Here is a 15,891-nt window from a genome sequence, read left to right as displayed (position 1 = left end):
CTTCCCAAACCCTTAGTCCCCTCCTGACACATCTGTGCTGTTTGTCCTGCACCACCCCAGCGCCCGCAGGAGAAGAGACCCCCTTGGGCACCATCCTGTCTTGCCCATACTTATGGTGGAAGGGAGCACCCAGGCAGCACTGAGGCAGGAAAAGTCTCTGAAAAGCAGCAGAATAGCAACGTCTTGCATGTCAAAGCAAGTCCTAAAGCAGGCAAAGCAGCAGCCGGGGAAGGAAGCGACCCAGCCCCAACACCCCTCCTTGTCCATCCATCTGCCTTGGTGCAAGGCGGGAGGCAGCAGGCAGCTCCAGCACCGGCACCCTCAGCCTGCTCGATGGCTCATCCATCAGGAATGATGAGGAGGAACAGCGCTTGGTATCAGCCCGGGCATCTGCCTGCCTGCCAGGCTTGCTCTTTAAAACAGGCTGTCAAGCACAGATAGCTGTTGAATCAGTATGGATTTTATTCTACAGCCTGTGCCCAGTAGCTGTCGATGCCACTTCTGCCAGCACGGGGTGGGCTGTGCTGCTGTACCCCAGGATGGATCTGGGCTACGAGGGAGAGGACACCAGCACTGACCCCTCGGTGCCTGTCTCAAGTGACTGTGAGAAAGCAGCCAAATAGGAAGACTTCAGAGACGGCCTCTCTGTGTTGCCCATGCCAGTCTTCCCCGCCAGCACCAAACATGCATGTTTGCCAAGCACAGAGGAGAGTTTGGGTATACCGCAGTCGATCAGTCCTTCGGATGAGATGTGAAAGCAGAGGCCTCCTCCACCAGTCCCGCAGAACCTGTCACATGTCCCAAACAGACTACGAAAATCAGCCGACATCCAGATCACTGTCTCCTCTTCCACTAGACACCTTCTCATGCCCATCCCAAGGCTGTGAATTTGCTGTGGATAATAGCTGTGACGTTTATCCGCACGGCGGCTGCCTACCTGTGCTTGCACAAAGGGACCGGTGCTCGAAGGTCCCATTGGAGAGGTGATACCCGGCTACTTGGAGCTCGTGTACTTGGTGACGGCCTTGGTGCCCTCTGAGACGGCGTGCTTGGCCAGCTCTCCTGGGAGCAGCAGGCGCACGGCTGTCTGAATCTCCCGGGAGGTGATGGTGGAGCGCTTGTTGTAATGGGCCAGGCGGGAGGCTTCTCCAGCGATGCGCTCAAATATGTCATTGACGAAGGAGTTCATGATGCCCATGGCCTTGGAGGAGATGCCGGTGTCGGGGTGGACCTGCTTCAGCACCTTGTAGACGTAGATGGAATAGCTCTCTTTCCTGCTCTTGTGTCGCTTCTTGTCACCCTTCTTCTGGGTCTTGGTCACAGCTTTCTTGGAGCCCTTTTTGGGGGCAGAGGTGGACTTCGCTGGCTCCGGCATCCTGAAAGCTCTTTCTCTGGGTCCTGGAGCTGCTTGGAAAGAAAACCAAAAAATCAAATTCTTTTTTGTTCTTCTACAGTATAGTTTAACTGAAAGATGAGAGACTGAGTCGGAGACAAGTGACATCTCTGAATCTGAGACAAACACCCCACGACCCCAGCCAAGCATTTTTGAACTGCCAGCGAGAACTGCTGTGGTTTGTGTATGCTTTTGTGTTGTTTTCTGTTTAAATCCTTGTAACGCTGGCCTTGTAAATGTTGCTGAACCCAGGCCTAGTTGGCATCCACTTAGTAAATATGGGCTGGGGGAGAACACATTTCTGAGAAGAAGATTGCTGTTCCAAAGAAAACACTAACTGCAGCACGGATTAAACTAAATCTTGCTGGAATGGGCTGGAGAGTGTTGCGAGCTACCACTGCATATATGAGACTGGTAAAAATTATTTTGTATGGTTATTACAATCTCCAATAGACTCTGACTATTTGCTCCAATAGACAGCTGACCGCTGTCATCCAAAAATACGGTAACAGAAAGATGGTCATCATACTGGGTGCCTCCTCTATACTACAAATTTGCAAGTGTTTTACTGTGTGGGTCAATGGAATAACTCTTTTGTAACCTGGTAAACGGTTTTGTGTTTCAGAAAGTATTTTGAGCGCTCCCTTGAAAGGCAAGGCTTCTCCAGGCTTTGCTGGAGGATCAGCTTCCAGCATCACCCCAGGGCTTGGGCTTTTACTGCTCTGTGCCTCCTTTGAAGATGACCTAGGAATTACAGTCTGCTGGCCAAGAGAGACTAGAAGAGAAAAAAGAGCCCCAGGGCTGATGGCACATGGGAAAACAGGTAGAAGTAAACAGGAGAGAGAAAGCTGGGATGTAACATATGGTCTGCACACACAGAGCATCAGAGAAAGACCTAAATGGTTCCTGAGCCAAAGCAATGACTGCATGCTCAGCCCTGCCTCTCCTCCTTGGGAAGCAAGGAGATGCCACCCTCCCTCCTGGCCTCATTTCTCCACTGTTGCCCACACCTGCAATCAAATCCAGACAGAGCAGCTGTGGGAGCCAACCTCTTTGATGCTGAGACTGGATTTACATGCCCACATCTTGGTGGACACCAGCTCCTGCTTCCAAACCACGTGAAAAACCTCCGTGGCTCCAAAACAACATGAGATGCTTTGCCCTACAAGGCACCAATGTTGGACTCCGGCAGCCGCAAGGTCTGGCAGGGGATGGGCAAAGGGCAACACTGAGCATTTTGAGTCAGGGTACACCCAGGGCCATCTGGCACTGCACAGGATGCTCGGTAGCAGGGAGACAACGTCTCCACCACAGCCCTTTGAAATGCCTGCCTGGCCAGAAGCAAAAGTTGGCACCAGTGTCCTTAGCACTGAGCTTCTGCTCAAGCAAAGCAGTTTCTTCCTTGCCATTAATGGGAGTTTTGCCTTTGTGAGGCCTGAGAGACCCGTTCAAGTTTCTTTTGCTTCATCTTGCAAAAAGAAGTATTTTGTCATTCCAAAATGGGATATTGTCTAACTAGGTGGAAAAGACCAGAGTAACTGGCTGCAAGCACACCACCAACTCCTTGCTGCAACAGAACCTCAAACTGCTCATGACTAAGGCATACAGATATTTAAAAAAAAAAACCACCAAAATTGGGTAAATACATACAAAACCCTCTCAAATCCCTGGAATAACTCGCAACCTAACATCAGGTATGGAGGACAGGAAGAAAAAGAAAAGAAAAAAATAAAAAAATGTATTGAAAGCTGATTGTTTCTTCTAGTTGGCTTTGATTTATGAGCATTAATATCTTTCCCTAGTTTCGGGAAACCCGTAGTTGTAATGTATGTGATTATACCACCTGGCAATCAGAAACTAACATATTTTGCCGACTCTTTGAAGATAAAGGAAAAGCAGCTTCATAGAAAGAGGAAGATGGGCACCTAGTGAGAGTAGATCTCCTTCAGGTGAACTGGCAAAGCTTCAAGGCCGAGTGAGCTGAGCTGGGTGGAAAACCATGGACAGAGATGCTTTGCTTTGACAGTACCCAGGTGTGCCCTCTTACATCAGTTTCTTACCTTTTCTTTAAAATCTCCAAAGACATGATTTTCACCAGACTATCTGCTTGACTGCCACTTCATCCCTTTTCTTAGTTTTTCCAGCGTTCTTCCCAGCGGAGCCATTTGGAAGGGCAACTGTTGGACTGCCCCAAAAGTCCTGGACATCCTTCAAAACTCTGACACCTGGCCCCTTAAGCACTGCATTTTCTTCCCCTGGTGAAACCATGATTTTTCTTCCTCTACTTGGGAAGCAACATCAGGAAGAGAAATCCCCTACTGCTCTTGTTTGCAGACTCGAAAATATGCCTTTTCAGTGGAAAGGCATTTTTCCAAAAGAAGAAATAATTATGCACTTGCTTCTTTTTCTCTTGAGCTAATTTCCTAAGTGAAAAACACTGCAACTGAAAAATGTAAATGACTATTTCTTAGGCTTTTTAAAAAGTGTGTCCTTCTAAAATATGTATTAATTGTCAAGTGCACTCATACTGCAGCTTTTAAAAAATGAATAGAGGATCCAAAAGGCACCAGAGGGATTTCATATGTCTCCAGGAAAAGGCCACACCTACAGCACATCTCCATCCATTTGACCGCCTAATGCTCTCAGGTAGCACAGCCAGGATCTCGCTCTTCTCCCATGTATAGAATCACAGAATGATATGGGGTTGGAAGGGATCTCTGGAGATCATCTAGTCCAACCCCACTGCCAAAGCAGGTCCACCTAGAGCAGGTTGCACAGGAACATGTCCAGGCGGGTTTTGAATGTCTCCAGAGACAGAGACTCCACCATGAGGGAAGTAATTGCTGCTGAAATTCAGAATCAGCACAAAAGCTTTGGTGTCCTTGCTTCCCTCCACCCACTTCTTTTCAGCCTACTGTTTAACAGGTAAATAACACCTTCTTTGGGAACAGGTTGTCTTCCTCCCAGTTTCTTTGGGCAGTGGCTAGCACAAAGGGCCCAACTGCGTTTGCCAGGTGCTAAATAAATAATGTTCATAATGGTCAACAGTATCACCAACCTTCTGTCAACAGCGCAACACAATCCATAGGCAGGTGCTGCTCTGGTATGAAGATAAAAGTAGTGGGATTATTCTCAAAGGGTTGAGAAGAGTTTTGAAGTTAATAATTACTGGGTTTTGTGTTTGGAAGTGTTGCCATCACAACTGACTTTTCTACTGTGAGGATGAGCAAGCACTGGCACAGGTTGCTCAGAGAAGTTGTAAGGTCTCCGTCCTTGGAGATACTCAAAACCCAAACAGACGTGGTTCTGAGCCACCCACAGCAGCCAACCCTGCTCTGAGCATGGGCTGGACTAGATGGTCTCCAGAGGCATCTCCAGCCTCAGCCATTCTGTGACTTTCGGAGACTGAAGCTGGGTATCTCTCGCCTACAACATGCTTTATGAGCTGTATTCCCTCAACGGACGCTTCCTGTGGGATACTGCAGCCAGAGACTCGCACAAGGACTCCTAAGGGGAGGAGATGGTGTTTGTCTCCAGGTCCAAGCCACCCTGGGACACAGGCTGTGGCCAAGCAAAAGGAGGCACTCTGAAGCATCACGGTGATGTTTGGAAGGTTTCAGGTTTCTGAGGAAGATCTTTGGGCACATTTTTTTGTTTACAGTTTTGTATGCTCTGAGTCAATGAGCTATTAGTGCTGGCATTTTTTTCCTTCCTCAGAAAACCAACAGCAAAACCAACCACAGTACTTTTTCTCGCCAGCTCCAAGCAGCAGCCTGCCTGCTGCTAGAAACCAGAGCGGTGAGGAGTGACAGATACATCTTCCTTTGTGTTGACACCCCTTTCTTCAGCATCATTAAAAGGAAAATGAACTGAAAACATATTCAAAGATACAAATCACCATAGTCTCTCAGATCTGAGGTGGGAGAGGAGCCCTGCTGAGAAATCCCACATGAAGCCTGATGCTGTCTCAGTTTTCCCTAGGCCTGATGTACTGATGGAGAGAGAGACAGGCAGGGAAGCTCCTGCAGCAGTTTTGTTCATTTTTGGCCTTGCTGCTGAGTCTGTAGGACCAGTGCCAAGTTGGCGCCAGGAGTGTGCATGGGTGGCCACGGGGGGGATTATTACTGGCCTTTTGGACCTGTCCTCATGCAGGGGTGGAAACAGCATTTGGATTTTTTCCTTCTTTTTCCTATTAAAAGCTGTCCTTGCTGTGATGAGCTCTGTGGCATCCACTGTAAATCCCCGTGCTCAGCGGGCTGCTCCCTTGCTGTAATCTCCTAATCAACCATAAAAGTTACATTTCTACAAGCGGCACTTTTTTCTTAGGATGTTTTTGTGAAAAATTAAACGTTTGTAGACAAAATTCAAGCTCCCATCTTTCAGACATCTGATTTTCTGATATTTGCTAACCTTCTAATGATCTATTCTAATCCTTGCTAGAGTAAATGAGAGACAATGGGATCTTGCTGCCCTTTAAATAGGAATGTCCTGTTAGTTCTGTCCAATTATTGTCCCTTTCCTTAGTTTCTCTTGCTGTATAAAATAAAGAAAACTTGCCTTTAATCCTACACATCAAGAAATGTAAAGTTAAATTAGCTGCTGCTTTTTGTTTCACTCTCTCTGGAACACAAAGAAGGGCAACAAATTAGGGAATGTTTCCACCAAAAGGAAAAGGCTTTCTGTTGGATTCATCTGCTCCAAAATGCCTGTGAGAGCATAGACAGCAGATCTGGTAAATACAGTTTACAAATTACCAGATGCCAGCAAACGACTGTTGTTGGAATAGTGCATTTCTGCAAACTGCAAATCCCCTCCCTTTTATAACGTGTGGCGATCTACCTGGAAGTTGTTAAACAAGAATTCCTTCATCCAACAGGTGCCATTAAATAGTAATAACTGAGAAAGTAAGCAGATATTTATGGTTATTTTGTAGCAATCTCTGCCTAGGTAGCAAAGCAGACGAGAAGCGTGATGAGTCACTGTGAGACATCGGTGATGCTGCCTCATGTGCAAAAACTGATAGTCATACTTTGGACTGGAAAGAATTTTTCTCTTGGTATGTTGTCTGGCATGTGATGCTGAAGTAATATTTGCTTTCTTCTGAAGTAATGAGGAGAAGAATTTCCTAGAATAAGGTAAACTAGTCTGAAATGCCTGATTTCTTCCCATGGTGGAGGGGCACGGAGATCAGTTTAGGGATGCTAGGTCTCCTCCCAGGTAATTCAGTATCAATAATAAGGCCCAATCCCATATGCTCTGCTGCATTTTATATGATTGCTCCTGTAAAGTTACCATTTAAATGGCTATCTTTTAACCTTGGATGCACAGATGCAATTCTTCTAGTGAAGAGATTTATGCTTGCATATTGGACCATGAAAATATTTTAAAATTGAAGATGCCCCCTCCTCATTAATGTATAACAAACTCACTCCCTGACACAGGTACACAATATTTAAAGTGTAGCTTTAGATGAACTACAAGCAGAAGAGAGCCCTGAGTTACACTGGCTTGCTAACTCTCTGACCCATCTTCATCATTGTTTGTGTTAACACATTGCCTGGGAACTCAATACAGGATACTCCTTACAGTAATATTTTCTTTTCTCTTTTCAAGCATTTCCATTTATGATTTTAGAAAACACATTTTTGATCACCGACAACTGTGCAACTTGTGCAAGTTCTGTTCAAGCTGCGAGTACTCCTCAGGGTCAGCATCAATCAGAGATGCTTATGTATAAAGTAAGGAGCAGCATCCTGAATCAGAGCTCTCTGCAGAGAATATACACCTATTTTTTAAAGAAAATAACATCTTATGAATAAGTCAAGCAGAGCAATAGAAGGACACAGCATTGCAAGAGGAATGACTGTCAGGAGGCTAAATACTGCTGTCGTTACTCTGATTAAAGGAGAGCCTGAAGTCAATGGGGGTTTAACCTGGCTCTGAAACCACAAGTATGATGTTTAGAGACGCTTAGCACCAACAGCCGACATTGATTTCCACTGGAATCCAGGAGGTTCAGCACTTTATAAAAATCAGACTCTACATTTTATCAGGGTCTTGTTACTGTGAATAAATAACCGAGTACTTGGAGAAGCTTTAGCATGACTTTTATCAGCTCTTTATAACAGCACTCATTCGCCACCTGCTTTGGAATCTCTCTGATCTACACACTTGACCAACAGGACCTAATAAATGCAAAAAGGAGAAATGATGCTTTCTATAGATCAATACTTGTTAAAAGTTTAAGAGAGTACACCCAATACTATCACCTGCTACAATTACCCTCCAGTCAGCTCTCCCACAAAGAGTTCCAGCATTTAAGAGAAACAGGAATTATCCCAATCATCCTTGGAAAGCTCTCAGTGCTAACACAGTCCAACAGGGAACACAACCAGGCCTGGTCCCTTCCTGGGGTTTTATCAAAAGGTCAAAACTTTAACAACACATAAACTTCAGCACAAGCTTTCTGCATTTGCTGCTTCTGCCACTAATTCCTTCCTCAAGCAACAGGCCTCTGTTCCCTTCATATCCCACTTCAACTCAACTGGACTCACTGGGGGTCAACCCTCAGCAGCAACCGGTGCAGGGTTGACTCCTGTCCTTAGACTAATTCAGCAAAGTTGCTGTGAAGGCAGGGAGAGATGAGAGCCTGCTATGACGTACGGGTAGAGGATCTCCAACTGACCTGGAGCAATCCTGCTGGGCAGGAGAAGCAGGCAAGGCGTCACAGCAGCTCAGCTACTCGGCAGCATCACAAACTCTACAAGTCTTCTTGGTGATTTTGCAAAGTACAGACAACTGAAGATGGATGTGAGGAAAAAATTCATAGGTGACTGGGGTCTGTAATACTAACGACCTGTTACACATCAGAAAGGTGCCCTACTTACTCCAGGACATCCTATGCTACTGAAAATAAAAAAGCATGGATTCAAAATAAATTGCTCTGTGCCTAAAAAAAATGAAAATCGCTTGATCTTTGACCTCATCATGTCAGTTTCTCTGGAAAAGCAGACCATATACTTACTTAGCCTGCTGTATCTAAATAACTCCTATGGTCTCTAAACTAGTAATGATAGTACACCTAAAGAACTGCTATGGCATTTAAGTGAACTATTATTATGGATTTTATGGAGCAATGGAGAATTATCAAAATTCTAGACTGTTTTCATTCGTGCTGGAAAAGGCATCCATTAAAAATGTGCTAATTCATCCATGAATATGCCAAAAATATGAAAAGCTACAGCTCAACACCTGCAGGCCATGAGGGGAAAGCGGGTGGGAGAAGGAGAAGAAGAAGCACCAGGTGATGAGAGCTGCTTAAGTTCAGGCAGGAGTTATGTGGGAACCAACGCAGACATATGTGGCACCTCCTCCTCCCACATGCTCCATTCCCAGGTTTCAGTAGGTTTCTGGGACCTTTTTCAGTGCTACATATAATTTGTGTAGCAAAAAGAAACAAAAGCAGGGATCGTACCCCAAAATGTTTACTCTGGCCATACCACATTGACTAGGAATGATACATATGGATAGAAAACCATGAAGAAGGGGAAAGCTAGATTCCCAAATTAGACTGAAGATCACACCAGGGTCATTTACGGCCTTTAAGAGTGATGTGATGGGTGCATCACAACGTATTACCATGTCCTCAGTAACAGGGGTGAAACAAGCCCAGCAAAACTTTTTACCAACCTTCACGCCATGTATATGGATCTAATGCATGTACGCTCAACAGACCTGGGCAGCGACCACCACCAACTTTCCCCTTACGTGGGTAGAAAGAGCCTGGCAAGGGCATGACATGTGCAGCTGTAATCAATCAGGACTGACATTCCTTCTAAATGAGAGTCTCTAAGTTCAATCATTGTTTCCCAGGTTACGTTACCCACATTTCAGCAAGTCCAGAAAATGATTAAAAAAAATTAGTGGAAACATGCAATTAATGGAAAAGTCAGTAATACATGAAAGCTGCTTTATCCTGGCTGTAAAGTACGGGTGCCCGGGAATGCAGAGTGTAAATGGAGGAGCTGCGGGTACCACGCAGGTACATCCAAAAGGACCGCGTGCCATGCCACAAGCTAAAAGGCAGCGAGTGGCACAGAGTCACATTTCATTGCTACAGGATACTGAAAATATTGTGTGTATTAATAATTAATGTATGGGCATGGTAATAGCAATTTTACTGTAAAATGGAGATGCATGACTATTATTGGAGCCTGCGGGGAAACAAAGATAAATGTCCTTCTCCGGATCTCACATCATCCAATAACTGGATGGGGAATACAATCCAGGACTGCTGACACCTTTCTCTGCTGCAGCCACTAGATCACATTACCACAGCCGGAGAGTCCTCTGAGTGTTAGAGGTCATCTTCTGTACCAAGCAGGAAAATGGAGAGCCAGTTAATGGAAGGAGAGGAGAAAAGCATGGCTGGGACAGCATGGCAAAGCTCCACCGAAGAGGGGGGCTGGCTACACTCGAGAAATAGATGAGGGGTGAGCACTAAGGACACAAGAATTATTGAAGGCAAAAGTAAACTCTGGCACAAGAACTGACAATAAATTGTTTAAAAATGTTCATGGACAAATTTAAACTGGAGACAAGAAGAAGGAACCTCACATTCTTACTTGGAAGTGGGAGGATGAGGGCAACAGAGGAGGGGAGAAAGATGAAGAAATCCATATCTTCCATAGTTCAAAGACCAACCTGATTTATTTAATTTTTTTAAGATTTCTAGCATATGGGTCTGGCAATAGCAAGTAACTGCTCTACATTAACCAGACAATGCCCTTCTGTTCTATGTTGCTGTGTTACTGAAGAATTGTTATCAAAACACAGAGGTCCTTCACTTTGCATTTCTCTTTCTTTTACTCTTTTCTTTATTGTTCCTTCCTTCTTTCTTTCACATCTTTTACAAGTGCCAGGAGGTTCAAAGCCCCAGGAGGTCTGCTGCTATTTGGTCCTGTCCAACATGTGATATTCGTACAAAGACTGACACATTCCTTTGAATGACCAGCCATGGGATCGAAAAGCTTGCAGTTCTCCAGAAACATTGAAAAAAGAACACTTCAGGCCAAGGTTAACCCATGCCCAAACTCCACACCACACAAACTGCCTGTGAACAGTGTTTTAATTTAGCTCTGACTTGTGACAGCGTCATTATCACGTGGTCTTGTGTGCTAGTCACTATACCGATACAAGCTAAAAAAGCCTATCATCTCCCTTCTAGAGAAATCAAAGCATAATCAGGGATATACGAGTATTTAGGTCAGGCAGGGGTGCAAAGAGGTCTCTGCTGAAGACTTGGTTGCAATCACTAGACCAGCAGTGAAGAAAATGGGCATTGCGGGACAAAGCGACAGCCCCAAAATGCCAGTGGTCCTGGCTGGTCAGTAGCAATTAGAACAATTAAATGTAAGTCTCGCTTTTCAAAACACAGGTTTTTCAAAGGCAGCAGGTTTAAAATGTCAGTGGAGCGCCACATTATCTGTACCATGCTGCTATTTTTAACCATCCGTGGCTACATCCTCCTATGCTCACTTTCCTCCTGAGGCTTCCACACCTTTAGTTTCCCCACTGCTACGGTCTCCCAACCTGTTCCTTCCTCAGATGACGTGCTCACCCTTTGCTCTTCTCCTCCCCGCTGGTGCCTCTCGCGGCACTCGCCCTCCGCAGAGCTCATTAGTGCCTCTGCTTCAAGCAGCGCATCTTTGTGAGTGAATCCCGACTCCTTATTTTGAGTTGTGCCCCAGTTATCAGCCGGGCGCAATCGATAAGAAGGACGATCGGAGCTGGGCGGACGACCCACAGCGCAGGAGAGGAGAATAAGGGGATTAATTCTGGTGTGGGAGAAAAAGGGAGGCGTGACAGGAAGGGGGAGACAGCTGCAGAATCCAGATCTTCAGGGCAGAGCTGCTGTATCTGCACTGCATTTTAAGGCTTACAAACACCAAGAATGGAAATAAGCCCTATTTATATTGAGTACGGTCAGACAGCTCACCCCTGACGGGATGTTCCCTGCCTCCTGCCTTGTGGCACCCCCCTTGTTACTCAATCATTTTCCAGGTCCCACAGAGGACCCAAAGAGGACTTCTCCCTTTCTGTTGACATGGCAGCAGCTTCCCTACCCTTCCTTCATCCACATTCGTCAACGGCTCACTTCAGTTCTTTTGGTTTTCCCCTTTCCTTCCTCTTCTTTGATTCTGCCTGAACTTGCAACACAGAAATGAGAAGACTCTTATCAAATGCTTTCCCTGGCCCTCCTTCACATGAAGATTTCTCTTTAAACAATGAGCTCCAGAGCGATCTCAGCTGTTCCTTCCTCCCTGCCCTCCCTGTACCTCATTTCAATAATTTCTTCTGCAAAAATGTCACACCTTTTTCTGCTCAAGCTTCCTCTCACTTTCCAGGGTAACTCATGTCCTCTTTGTAACTCCCAATAACCTTCCTGTAGGTGCACTTTCAGTTCCTCCTACCCATTCTTCCATTGCCTCCTGCGCACGCTGTATTTACTGTATTGACACCTTTGTCTTTTGTTCTCATTCCTATCTTGCTATCTTCTTTCGTGTAGCATTTATCTGCTTGACAAATATAAGTCTACTACATACAATCTCTCTCCTCACAAGAGACACGGTCACATAGGTTATACAAACCGTTTATAAGGAGAGATTTTATGTGCCCAAAAGCATGTCCATTTTTCCTGACTCTGTCTGTTGGTCTAATATAAACATTGCTTCTGCTGAGAAAACTTTGTCCTCTTAAATCCTGGATCATCGTGGCTACAAGCTCACAGTTTCTTCTTGGGTGCACACCTCCTGCAGTGATTACCTTGGGGATGGTCCTCTACCTTCAGCTGATGCACCTCAACTCCCTGGGTGGCACATCTCATGTCAGAGATGAGTCCTCTGCAAAGGGAAACTCTCTCTTCCCTGATCCTGAGTTAAATGCCAGTTTTTAACAAACAACACAGAAAACTTCATTGAAATGGACCACCTGTGTATTTTCATCAAATTCAGAAAAAAAACAACCCTATTCTACAAGAAGTTTCAAGGATGGTTTGAAAGATAAACAAACCCCCCTGACAGACCATATCTTCAAGAGGGTCGGTGAAATAATATGACAAGGGTGGTGATTAACTCTCACCACAAAGGAAAATGTTGAGTTGATGTAGGTGGCATATAAAATCCCCCAGTCTCTTTATGAGTCAGGTAAGCTGCCAGAAAGCAGAGGTGCAATCTGTGGGATGGAGCCGTTTTCATTCCAGCCAGTTATTAGTATGCTTTTTGGAAGACAAAAAAAAATAGTTTAATTATTAAATCAGATTTTTTTTTTAAAACTAGGAGTCTTATTGAAATAGCAAAATCTAACATTTGCTCTTGATCCCCAGTGATGCTGTTTGTAGTCAGTAATAGTCAAGGGGAAATATTATTAAACAACTCCCCACCCCACCCCCTGAGGTTAATGTAGCATTTTTAGGTTAGGCATCTATTCTTCCATCTCCCACCCAATGCATATGATCCTGCAGTCACAGCTCTCTCCTCTCCCTCTGGCTTCAGAAAAAAGGGAAGCTGATCCCAGTTTTGCCCCACACAGAGCCCTTTTCAGAGGCAGAGCTTATCTCTGACAAGGAGAAAAGCATTTCTCTCCCAATAGCTGCACAATTGCTTAACAAATGTATGAAACAAAACAATTGGGAAAAAAAGAAAAGCATTTTGTGGGGTCTTATTTTGGATCAGTTCAGGATTCAAGGGATAATTCAAACAGATGGTGATGTGCCTTATCTGATATTATAGACTTTTCATTACAAAAAATCAGAAATTTAGAAATGTGAAGAAAATGCCATCAGTTCCTTGGGTTCAGGGGGCTTACAATGCTCCTCTGGTACTGTCAGCGGGAGCACAATAACTGCTCTGTTCACAGTGCAGCTTAGCAAGCTGCTTTCTCACTTCTGAATTTAGGAACATTTCCCACATAATTAATTCTTCAGTCTACCCAATATGTGTGTTTGAGGATGGGCAGGAGCAGCGTAATTCAGGTGCTGAGAAAGAGATGCAATAGGATCAGGCTATCAGCATATGAGTCATTTCTTTGTTTCAGCTGGAGAATGCAAGATCTGGAGTGGAGCAGAGACATATGTATACATATATATGTATGTAAATGGAAGTCAGGGGAAAGGATGGGGGAGGGTAATGAGCAAAGGAAAAGCACGGGGAAAAAAAATCTCAAGAGGAAGATACAGCAAGGTAGTGGACTGAAGTGAGATGTCAGAAAGCAGAGAGCAAGACAGGGTATAAAAACCAGGACAGAAAGAGAGGGGGAAAAAAAAAGATGGCAGAAGGAGAAGATATATGAAAGGGGACAAAAATGAGAGGAAAAGTATGAGTAGACAAAAAGGGGAGAGAAGGGGGAAGGTAAAGTACCAAGTACAACATCTGACAAGACAGAAACACTGGAGCATAAATAAGACACAGAGGAGAGAGACACGGAGGGTCTTAAGAAGGAAAGACTTTGCACAGCAAAGAAGATGTAAAACAAGCAGTTGGAGACAAAAATCACCTGCCAGAACAGCACTTCTGAGAGTCACGGGAGAGAGGTGCTGCTGCTGCCCCTACAAGGGATAGTCAAGCCCTGGGAAGTGACAGGCTAAACCCAAGGAGAACAAAGGATGAGGCCAGAAGACAAACCATACCTTTGTACTCGGTTACTGCCTTTTGTCTAAAACAGAAATCATGAAGGTCACTGAAATTGCCACTTAGACCTTACATCTGAAACAATACAATCCTTCTTCCTTCTTCTCTCCCAATGCTGGATTAAATTAATTACTATACACTCCACAGATATACCTCCCTACCAGGGAAGAAAACCCCAGACACCATTATGCCTGAAGCAGACCTTGCTCTCTGGCTCCCTTTGCCTATAGAGGCTTCTGTAGAAATATTTCAGTAGACAAAGCTAGATTTCCTGCAGCTCCAAAATTAACATGATGGAGTTGGGCATCATTAGCAGGATGAGGAAAGAAAGGGGAAGTAAATAGGGGTGTACGCTCAGGGAAAAGGCTTTTTTTTGTTTTTATAATTAGGAAATCTTACCAGCATAGAGAGAAAAAATTGCTGCTGGTAAATAACCTGTCACTTCTTTGCACATTGAATAATAGGAACAAAGGAGGAAGGTGTGGGAAGTACATTCATATTATCAGATTCTTTGTTATTAACATGTAGTCAATGTAATAAAAACATAATTGGGAAAATAATACACTATCCCACAAATACTATGGAGACCATAGAGTAAAAACCCCAGGAAGATCAGTGTTCCCAGGGTAGCACCAGTCTGAGAAACCAGAGCTTTATTAGTAGTAACAGGAGAAACATATGGAGATGAATGAAAGCGTGTTTGTAAACGTGATATGCAATTGCACACTCTCGCTTGGCTTTCCTGTTTCACAGTCTGACTCAACCTCCACATGGCTCCACTCCCCCATCTTTTGATTCATAAATTCTTGATGGCAAAAAAAAAAAATAATAAAAAGTCACAAAGCCAGCATGCAAAGGGCACGAGATGACGTGAAAGACGAGGATGCTGGCGAGCGCAGAACCTGCCATCATCAGCCACCAGCCTGTAAACGGACAAATCTGCCAAGGGAGGGAAGCAGCGGGGCCAGGGCCATCCCCTCCAGGGGATGCCGCGCAGCAGACCACGGCTCGTCTCCGCTGCGCTAGAGGCACACGCCGAGGTCAACACATCTATTCCAAAAATGGTATAATTTTGTATATCGCTTACGCTGCACGGCAGCCGCTCCGTTAGGCAGTCCCTGCATTGCCAGACCCAGGAGATGGGACATGAGAGGAATGAGAAATAATTGGTTCTCTTATGGCATATACTCCCTGTATTTCTTAAGCTATGAAAAAGAGATCAGGGTTAACGAGAAAGCAGTGCAAAACACAACGAGCGGTGCACGAGCAGTGGTGTGCAGCCCTATATGCTTACTAAGCAATTAACGAACACCCATAGAGTTGGCACAGAGGTGTCCATACACAGGGACGACCCCTTCCCCGCAGGCCTGGGCTCCCCAGGGGGTATGTGGCGAGGCTGCAGACGGCCAGCCCAGCCCATGGCCACCACTGGCCCGCTGTGGCCCACTGTGGGCTCCCCGGCCTGGCCTGCAGCCCCCAGCCCTGCCACCGCCTCGCCCGCCCTGGGGCATGTGCTTTGCCTTCGGCCCCCCCGTTTCACCGGAGCCCAATTAGCACCAGCGGTGAGATTCCTACGATCCCAGCAAAGCACCCACAGGGCTGGGTGTTCGCCAAGCCCGGAGCACGGCGGAGCCCCGGTCCTGCTGGGCCACCACGCGCCCTACCGCTCCCCGTACACAGCATCGTGGTACCGGCTCCACAGCAAACAGCATACTCGGACAGCGCAGTCCCCGCTGCAACGCCTACAGCAGCGGGCAGCACCGCCAAGAGCCAGCGCAGTACGGAGGATCTTGCCTGCTAGGCGTCGGGACT

At 45.6% G+C, this 15,891-nt stretch overlaps 1 protein-coding gene across 1 annotated transcript; it reads right to left on the bottom strand.

Annotated features, from left to right (window-relative positions):
- Window positions 1-994: 994 nt before the first annotated feature.
- On the bottom strand, window positions 995-5,159 carry LOC141479422 (histone H2B 5-like). The gene is made up of 2 exons (XM_074168591.1): window positions 5,140-5,159; window positions 995-1,385 (listed from the first exon to the last, which is right to left on the bottom strand). The coding sequence occupies exon 2, from the start codon at window positions 1,373-1,375 to the stop codon at window positions 995-997; it is 381 nt and encodes a 126-aa protein (XP_074024692.1). The 5' UTR covers window positions 1,376-1,385; window positions 5,140-5,159.
- Between the last annotated feature and the right edge of the window lie 10,732 nt (window positions 5,160-15,891).

The sequence above is a fragment of the Numenius arquata genome, chromosome 2 (assembly GCF_964106895.1).
Source record: "Numenius arquata chromosome 2, bNumArq3.hap1.1, whole genome shotgun sequence".
Taxonomy (NCBI): Eukaryota; Metazoa; Chordata; class Aves; order Charadriiformes; family Scolopacidae; genus Numenius; species Numenius arquata.
This window is presented reverse-complemented; position numbering and strand designations above follow the sequence as displayed.